The following is a 9423-nucleotide window of genomic DNA, read 5'->3' on the forward strand; positions in this document are numbered from 1 at the left end:
TCGAGGTTGTCGGACGTGAACAATGCGTGTCGATTTTTACACGTGCAACATGGGTTGTGACCCCCGACATGTGCTCCAAAACTATAGCAGCATTGATAGCTCATACTATAGGATTTCAGTATGTTACTAGAATGATGAATGCAAGCAACGTGGATCCTTTCTATGGGCGCCACAAAGATGTGGAAAGATATATACAAGACACACACACACAATATTACGAATATCTGTGAGCTTTGGTAAATCGCGAAAAATATCGGATCAAATATGCAAAATATCCACCTAACATATATTACGTCATGAAAAGAGCAAACACAAGAGACCTGTTCATAGGTTTGGCGCAATCGATAAGCTCGCTGGCTCGAAGCACGTTTTGGGTGACACGAGCCAAGACCATTTATTTCCTCCTAGGCTCGGGCCCTCCCTAACCCCGATCATTTCACGAAGAAAACGTGATGTCCTTTTTCCAAATTAAGGATGGGACTGAACGAGTTTAGAATACAATTTACGCTAATTTGACTTGCAATAGTTTTATTGCTTTTTTTTTTTTTAAACTCAAATCCCATTTAATAAACTTTTCTTCCGAAGCGATCTGTTTGATAATTGATATATATATTTGTATATATGTTCATGGTGTGGGCGTGCACGCCTCGACCAAGAAGATCCTTTTCTTGGTTGCCCTTTTATTAGTTTGTTCCTACAGTTGACTTTAAATGATGCTTGGGCATGATGTACTCATTTGTGCACTGAAAAGACTGCTCGACATTATGTTCTTTCCGTTGTTCAGATGGGCTTACCAGGATCATGACTTCAAAGAGTTGCTTAAGGCATCATCAAGATTATTTTATAAGCTTTGTTTATTTACATTGATTTTGACCGGTGCCCATGGAGCACTCTTAACAACATTGTTTCTGTGTTTTCCGTCGTTCTAAGATGCTATTAGTAATTTAGCTTTATTTTATTAGCAATAAAAGTGGGGAGGGGTGAGTACCTCTCGAGAGATCTCCTTTTGGTGTCAATAAAAGGATTTTCGGACACACTCCGGTATGTTAGATTTGAGACAAAGCTCCTCTATACTGCTTGTATTATGAATGTTCGAAATTAGTGAGTCTGTCACCGTAGTCCTACCACAATGCTAGTAGTTAGGAAGTCTTTTCACACGAGCTATGTTATAGTTAGGCAACGTAGCACAAGCCCTTCAAAAGCTCGCTCATGACACGAATCGAATTCATGATCTCGTGAAAAAATAGATAACTGCTTTATCCTAGTGTCAACCATCTTGGTGGGACAGTATTTCCATGTGCAAAACTGGAATTTGCAATTTTTTTGATAAATAATGCCCAGTGGCCGACCATAACTCGATATAGATTAAAGGGGTTTAGACAAGAAAAGAGGGAAAGTACCACAAAAAAAAAAGTACTACACCTATTAAATTGATACAAATTCAATTTTAAATTTTTTAATTGGACTAATTTAGTCCTAAACCTTTTTGCATTGATATCATTTAATTCGGTCAAATAGTTTATTTGGATTTTCATCCTTATCTTACTTGTACCTTATAATATGTTTTTTCAATTGTTAGAAGGTTATTTAATTCAATCGCATTGATGGATAACTACATAGTAGTATATTATGTTCACCCATTTTTCTCATTTGTATATTCGAACTTGAAAGATAACATAGATCCAATACATAACTTAATAGGCCCGTGCATACACACATAGAGACCCCACCCTTTCAATTTCATTTCCTAGCTATTTCATTGATCACTAGGGTTTAAATGACCTAAGAAAACATGAATTAGTAAACTAAGATACATTGACAGAGTAAAATTTGTCCCGAAAATAAATATTTTCGAGGGAATTTGTCTGTTTTGACTATCTAAATCTTTCTTAGATTGAGCATATATATCTTCTTCTTTTTTGGTTTAAAGTAAATATTTCTTTCATATCTCAAAATCTCAAGATGATACACGAGAGGTTAAAAAAAAATGAAATCACAAACTGCAAAATAGAACAATCAAGTACAAAATGCCAGGATAAGCACTTGTTTGACATATATAATCTTAGCGCGATCAAATCACCATGCAGACGCTTCGATGATCGACCACAAGGAAGGGATTTTGATGTCGTTGTAGCGATGACACCCTCGCTTCCCCACAATATTCTTCCATTTGAGTTCGTCCCTCTCCTTGCCTAAGGTGTGCGCAATCATGACCAGAACGAACACCAGTCCGATCTCATCAACCATGCCATCGCCCTGTGGTTTCAGCACAATCTTTGCTATGATCATCTCGCCGTTCTTTTCTGGGATTGCTTTTCTACAATTTCTTAAAATCTCGACACAATCTTCATTTGGTCCAATCATGCATGATCCACCGTAAAACCAAACCAACAAAAAAGAAGACAAAAAGAATGGTTGGCGTCGTGAATCATGTGTTTTTTTTTAATGTACTTAAGGAGTGTGCAAAACAAATGGACAAGAAGAATTATTGGAGTCGTGAATCATGTTTTCTATTTAATGTACTTAACGAGTGTGTTCATTGTGTAATATCTGTGCTTATGAGGCGTTGACATTAATTGGCTAAATAATGACAAGAATATATGTACCCAGAGTCCAACAACCGCACTTGTAAGAGCAGGATCTTTGGTCGGGGCCATCGTGGAAGGGATTAATTTCGATTTGCCTCATGTTGTTGCGACGGTGCTGGTGCACGAAAGAGTTACTCATATTGAAGGAGATATGTTTGGTAGTGAAGGAGATACGTTTGGTAGTGTACCGCATGCTGATATGTTCCGGGATTGCTTTTCTACAATTTCTTAAAATCTCGACACAATCTTCATTTTGTCCAGTCATGCATGATCCACCGTAAAACCAAACCAACAAAAAAGAAGACAAAAAGAATGGTTGGCGTCGCGAATCGTGTGTTTTTTTTTAATGTACTTAAGGAGTGTGCAAAACAAATGGACAAGAAGAATTATTGGAGTCGTGAATCATGTTTTCTATTTAATGTACTTAACGAGTGTGTTCATTGTGTAATATCTGTGCTTATGAGACGTTGACATTAATTGGCTAAATAATGACAAGAATATATGTACCCAGAGTCCAACAACCGCACTTGTAAGAGCAGGAGCAGGATCTTTGGTCGGGGCCACGTAGGGTACAAGGAGGGATTCGAGAGCATTGGATCTTTGGTCGATGTCAGAAAGAAGGGGGGGGAGGGGGTCCAGAGGATTAATTTCGATTTGCCTCATGTTGTTGCGACGGTGCTGGTACACGAAAGACTTACTCATATCGATGGAGATATGTTTGATACTGTACCACATGCTGATGTAGTTTTCATGAAGGCGACTTTTCTTGTCAAATAAAGTATGCATGGTAAGACTAACGTGATAACCCCGTTAGTCTTAACGAGGGTGGGAATCCCCGAGGAGTGCACGCTTGTATTATGTGAATAGTTAATTATGTAGACTCTAATGATATTCCCATAATAAAGAATTTAAATGATATTGATCCACATATAGTGTAAATCATATAATAACTTCTCCAGTCAATGTGTATCTTTTCATTTTATAAGGTGCATCTTTTGGTTCTATAATTTGGATTCGCAAGACTAAATAGAATGGGTTTAGTTACGCTTGCCTTGGAAAATTATCAAAATTCTGAACTTAATTAACTTATATCAATTCGGTCTTAATCTTTTTAATTTGATCAATTTAGTCCTAAAACTTTTGATAATTTTTTAATTTAGTCATTTCGACTAATTTTGGTCGGAAATCACTGTTGTAAACACCAACCGTACGAGACTAGTGTTGATGTAAACATTTTTGTAATTTTTTTTTACTTTTTTATTTTTTTCTTTATTTTCCTTTTCTTTTTTCCTCCATCGGTCGTTGTACCTCGGCGATGGCCGATGACAAACCGGTGAGGAGCGACCTCGCTGGATCTATCAAGGGCGACCATCGCCCAAGGCCGGCAAAGTTAGCCCCCGCCGGATCCGGGTAAGGGTTGCACAACCTTTTCCAATCATCGATCGGCTATAGGTGACAACCGGTCCCCTTTGCCGAGGCCCGAGGACCAGCAAAGGAAGAAGAAAAGAAGAAAAACGAGAAAAGATAAATATAAAAATAGAAAAAAATTTAATGAAAGTTTATAAAAAAATTATTCACGTCGGTGCTGATCGTGTCATATAGGATGGTCGGTATCCATATCAATAATATCCGGCTAAAATTAACAGAAATGACTAAATTGGAAAAATATTAAAATATTTACAATTAAACTAGCTTAATTATTTGACCAAAAAAAATTTAGCCTAATTAAAATGATTGGATTTTTTAGTTTGGTAATTTGGTAAAAGTGATGTTAATCAGCCGCTGTCAATCCATCACTTCGCCAACAACCCCGCTAGTGCTCGTGCTCCTCCACCATCTCCATGATTCCATCCACACTACCTCTCTCTCTCTCTCTCTCTCTCTCTCTGCGTCACAGCTACTTCAGCGCGACGTCATAGGAGGCGTTAGGGCAGTGACGATGATTTCGGTGGGCTTTTGGCCGAGGTGCTTTCTGCGTAGAGCGAGCGAGCGAGCGAGGGGAGAGATATATTTTTTCTTTCTTTCTTACGGAATGTCGGATTAGTTTTTAGCCAATTGCGTCAACTCTCCCTATGCCTAGAAATTACACAACGGACAAACTCATTAAGTACAGTTCAAGAAAACCAAGATTCACTTGTATGGGGTCAAGGCTACCTGCTTCTCTGTTCGGATATTGATCTGGTCGTGGGTTGATAAATGGGAAAAGAGACACCTCTAGAGGTGCCTTCTCTCTTTTCGTGCATGATTTTTCTTTTATATTGACCCGGCCATGTGTAAAAATATTTAATTTGGTACTAACATGATATTTTGGTAAGACTTTTTCTAATATAAGTTACATTAATTGAAATTGTAATTTACCATTTTACGGAATTGGTTTAATAAGGTAAGATATACAGATTTTTAATTAGTCTAATATGGGCTGATTTGTGTGGGCCTAATAAAGTCCTGCAGGTGATGAGAGGGCCTGTGACTTAAAATTTTATAAGTAGTTATCAAGTCTCTCCTCTAACCCCGATGTACATATAACATCACATAAGGAGCAGGGCAATAGAGAAGAAGCGGTTGAGCTCTGGATCATCACTATTTCTCATAAAAAATGATGCATTCTAAATTAGGTGCGCTAATCCATTTTTCCTCCAGTATCGTGTTCTAGATTCTGGATATGAAGATCTTGGGTGCTATTTTTGCAGCTTAGTATTTTTCCCAGTTTAACTCTATTGAAAAAAAAGCACCAAAATTAGAGCTTGGAAATTCTTCGATTTTGTATTAGCCAATGACGATTTTATGTACATCTCACGGATATAGACATAATGTTTGCCAAGCAAATCGACCTTGACTCGTTGATCGCTTTGGAACAACTTTGTTACTAGTTGAGGCCATTCACTTCTTGCAAAGTTTGAGTTGAGTCCCATTAATTGAAGAGTTTAGATGAAAATCACAACTTGAAATTGATATAACTTGACTCAAATTGCTCACACAAAGCTCCTTAGCCTAATTTAAGTAGCTTAGTTGGTTCTAGTGTCTTGAGTATTTAAATCAAGTTAAGCTCAATGCTGTCAATACTTGATTAAAGCGACTCACAATCTAGTTAAGTAGTTAAAACTAAACAAGCATAAAGGAAATAATCTAATCAATCATAAACCTATTGTGCATTTATCAATTAAGAGTGATCGGTTTTCGGTCTGATTCGGTCTGGTTGCACCTCGAAACCAAGAATTAATTGCATATGCTTGAAGCACATATTTTACATTTTACATATGTAGAAGTACCCCTAATAATTAAGAGTTCAAAGGATTTCTTTAAATATTTTTAATATTTAAAATTAAAACTAAAAAGAAATAGCCGATTTGGTCCCGGTGGGCAGCTCCACCCCCGAAATCAAGAACTGAATCGACAATTATTGGCTCCAATTTTATGGAACAAGGAATGGGACTAGCAGCCTCTAGGAATTTGATGGTTCTTTTTGCTCACCCCTAAAGTCAATTTAGTCTTAAATTTACAATTTTGCCAATTTATGACTAAATCTTTGCTGGAAATTTTAATGTAGCCATTCTGACTAATTTTTGCAAAAATCGCTGACATGGCAATCTAATTATCCCTGGCCATTCTATGTGACACACCACCATTTCATTTCCAAACCTTTTGTATTTATGCCAATTCAGTCATTCGGCTAAGTTTACCCCGAAATTGCTGACGTGGACTCCCGAGGTCGGCGGTGGTTGGGTAATTTGTCATAATATTTTACTATATATTTTTATTTTTTTCATTTTTTTTATTTTTTCCTTTTTTCATTAGTTACGTTTTCACATTAAAAATCTACACCCAGTCAAGGTTCGGCAACCACCTAGAGGAAGAAAAAAGATAAAAAAGAAAAAGGAGAAAATAAAAAATATATATTAAAATATCATTATTAATTGTCCACGTTGGCGTTGACAATGACGGGAGGACAATGGGCGTCCATGTTAGCGATTTCCAATCAAAATTGACACAAATACAAAAAGTTTAGGATCAAATTGGCCAAAAAAATTATGATGAATTAATACAATTACAATAAATTTATAACTTTTTTGATGATTTCCCCCGCTTTGAATGACAATGATTGAGGGATGAAATTTATCAGCAATAATAGAATTGGTCCTTTCCTTCGCAAAACGAGGAATTTATGTCGTAAATCATTCGTTACCTTTGCGATTATTATTTTGTTGGTTGAAGGTTAAATATTTATTCGTATTATCATTCTTACATTTCCCTTTGTACTTTATTTTTCCGTTTGTTTTTTTTTTTTGGTCAAATATTTTTCCGATTGTTTGAATGTTACTATAATTGCACTTGTGGATTTCTAGAAAGTAGAATATGCTTTTCCTCTTTTTCCTCATTTTCCTAATGCCCATATTCCAAGGCGAATGACGACACAAAGTACATAGCTTTTCCGACAAAAAAATAGTCCACGACTAGGGTTTGAGTTGTCATGCCCAACATATGATTTATCTATGCACAGAAAAAGCTCGAAAGCATGCAATCCAACAAGAGAATAATCCTCTACAAATGACCAGAAACCACATAAATTAGTAATTTAAAACATAGAAATCGTGACATATATCGACAAATGACAATAAACCTTGAATTATATTAAGAATCCCGAGTGAATTCAATTCTCTTAACTATCTAAAACTGTCGCAAATTGAACATATGACTCGCATTTATTTGACTTACACAATTTTAGCGTGACCAAATCACGTGAATAGGTTTCGATGATGGATAACAAAGAAGAGGTTTTGATGATGTTGTAGCGAGGAAACCCTCCCTTCTCCACAATATTCTTCCATTCGAGTTCATCCCTCTCTTTACGGCATGAGCAATGCGCCATCATGACCAAATCAAGCATGATTCCTATCTCATCGAACATGCCATCGCCCTATGGTTTCAGCACAACATCTGCTATGATCACCTTGCCATTCTTTTCTGGGATTGCTTCTCTGCAGTTTTTTAAATTCTTGATGCAATCTTCGTCCCCCCAATCATGCATTATCCTCTGTAAAACAATAGACAGAGAATTACGTGAAACACAGAAATTATTCCATGTGCGTTTTTCCCTTTCCGAATAAAAAAGAACACACGAAAAAAAATATACTCTATACCAGTTCTGCTGGTTTGGTCTGGTTTCGGGAGAAATAGGAACTCGAATTGGTTATTCCCGATTCCAAATTAACTAGACCAATTTCAGCAGGAACCGCCCGAACCGGTCGGTTCGATCTGGTTTGGTCCAGTTCCTAGATTGAACCGGGACCAATGCACGTCCCTAAAAAAAAAAAGGCACATCCCCACACCTACAGTTGGATAAGTTACATATGTGCGAGATATTCATGTTTGTAACCCACCAATGAGAAATCTAGTGTGCGAAACTTTCTTCCAATTAGGGATAAATGAAAATGACGCCGCTAAGTTCATGTGTGAGTTAAATAGAAACTTTTGAAATCCCGCCTATTAAAAGACTTATCGGAGGAAATTTTCTCCAATTAGAAATGAAGAAAAACATAGTCTTTTTATTCAAAAACAAGGTGCTCGGTCCCTACCGCCCTTCAATTTGAGATTACGCAAAACTTATTTATCAGTGTAACAGACTAGATACATGAATAATACGAAATCCTAGATATATTTCACTCGAATAATTTAGAAAAGGTGGATTCTTGAGCTGTAAGATAGAGAAACGAGTAGTTATTGTGGGGTTTATAAATCATGTAGATCAATATAATTGAAATCATTAATTATGTGAGTTTTATTATTAAACTTATATGATCAAGAATCCAGAAATATAAAATAATTGGTCGTTTGTCATAGGAAAACTGCAAAATTGGCGACTTCATTAATATGTATGAAGTATCTGACAATGAAACTCACCTTCATGAAAACTGCATCAGCATGCGTTATAGTCTCAAACATGTCCCCTCCAACATGAGTGACTCTGTTGTGCGCCGGCGCCGTCGCAACAACGTGAGGCAGATTGAAATTAATCCCTTGAAGGTGTGGATATGACTTAATGATCTTGGTGAGGGCCTCGCCGATGCCCCCTCCAACATTGACCAATGATCCAATTCTCTCGAATCTCTCCTTATACCCTTCCACGATGGCCCTAACCAAGATCCTGCTCGTACACGCCATCCCATCATTGATGATCGACATAAAGCAAGCCAGGTGATGGCGCGTGAAACGGGTTTGGCTTTTGTCAGTCGTATGTGAATCGGCTGCATGCGGGCAGCTCGGCTGTGGTCAGTCTTGTTGTCCGCGGCCGGGAACGCATGCTTGGTGGAGCCAGGGCTTGGATCATCTCGGCTCGATGAATAGGTCGTGGATCGTGACGTGACCTAGCTCGTGAACGGGGTTTGGTTGCTGGCACGTTCCAGTTGCGGTCGAGGGTTATCGGACGTGAACAATGCATGGCCTGTGGGCGACCGGAGATTCAAGAAATTTCAGAGGTTGACGGTGAGATATAGCTCAAGGGTGATTTTGCCAAGTCAGACGAGATCTCTCAAATCGTGGTAGATAAAATTAAGAGAGATTGGTCGATTACTGGATCTGCACTCTGATATTATATATTTTCCTAAAAAAATTAAACTTTTAAAACGTAGGAAAATAATATATTGTGTTGCACGTGACTTAACTGGCCCCCTCGGGTACATGCCGATTCTTACACGCGCAAGATGGGTTGTGGACGACACCGCATTAATGGGGTAATAGAACATTTTGTTCACCCATTTTTGGCTTTTGCATACTAGAACTTGAATGACAACACAGATACAATACAAGATCCAACATGAATTAGTAAACTAAGGTATAT

At 37.6% G+C, this 9423-nt stretch overlaps 1 protein-coding gene across 1 annotated transcript; it reads right to left on the bottom strand.

Moving 5' to 3' along the window:
• Nucleotides 1-7737: 7737 nt before the first annotated feature.
• LOC125315850 ((R,S)-reticuline 7-O-methyltransferase-like) lies at nucleotides 7738-8747 on the bottom strand. Its single transcript, XM_048281920.1, has 2 exons — nucleotides 8487-8747; nucleotides 7738-7887 (listed from the first exon to the last, which is right to left on the bottom strand). The coding sequence occupies exons 1-2, from the start codon at nucleotides 8745-8747 to the stop codon at nucleotides 7798-7800; spliced, it is 351 nt and encodes a 116-aa protein (XP_048137877.1). The 3' UTR covers nucleotides 7738-7797.
• Between the last annotated feature and the right edge of the window lie 676 nt (nucleotides 8748-9423).

This window comes from Rhodamnia argentea, chromosome 7 (genome assembly GCF_020921035.1).
Source record: "Rhodamnia argentea isolate NSW1041297 chromosome 7, ASM2092103v1, whole genome shotgun sequence".
Lineage (NCBI taxonomy): Eukaryota > Viridiplantae > Streptophyta > Magnoliopsida > Myrtales > Myrtaceae > Rhodamnia > Rhodamnia argentea.

Bases quoted from the DNA above. Each gene is read 5' to 3' on its own strand.
- LOC125315850 (XM_048281920.1), bottom strand. From the start codon at position 8,747: ATGGCGTGTACGAGCAGGATCTTGGTTAGGGCCATCGTGGAAGGGTAT. The intron at 7,888-8,486 runs GTGAGTTTCATT...TTTTTTTTTTAG, and splicing joins CTGATGCAGTTTTCATGAAG to GGACGTGCATTGGTCCCGGT.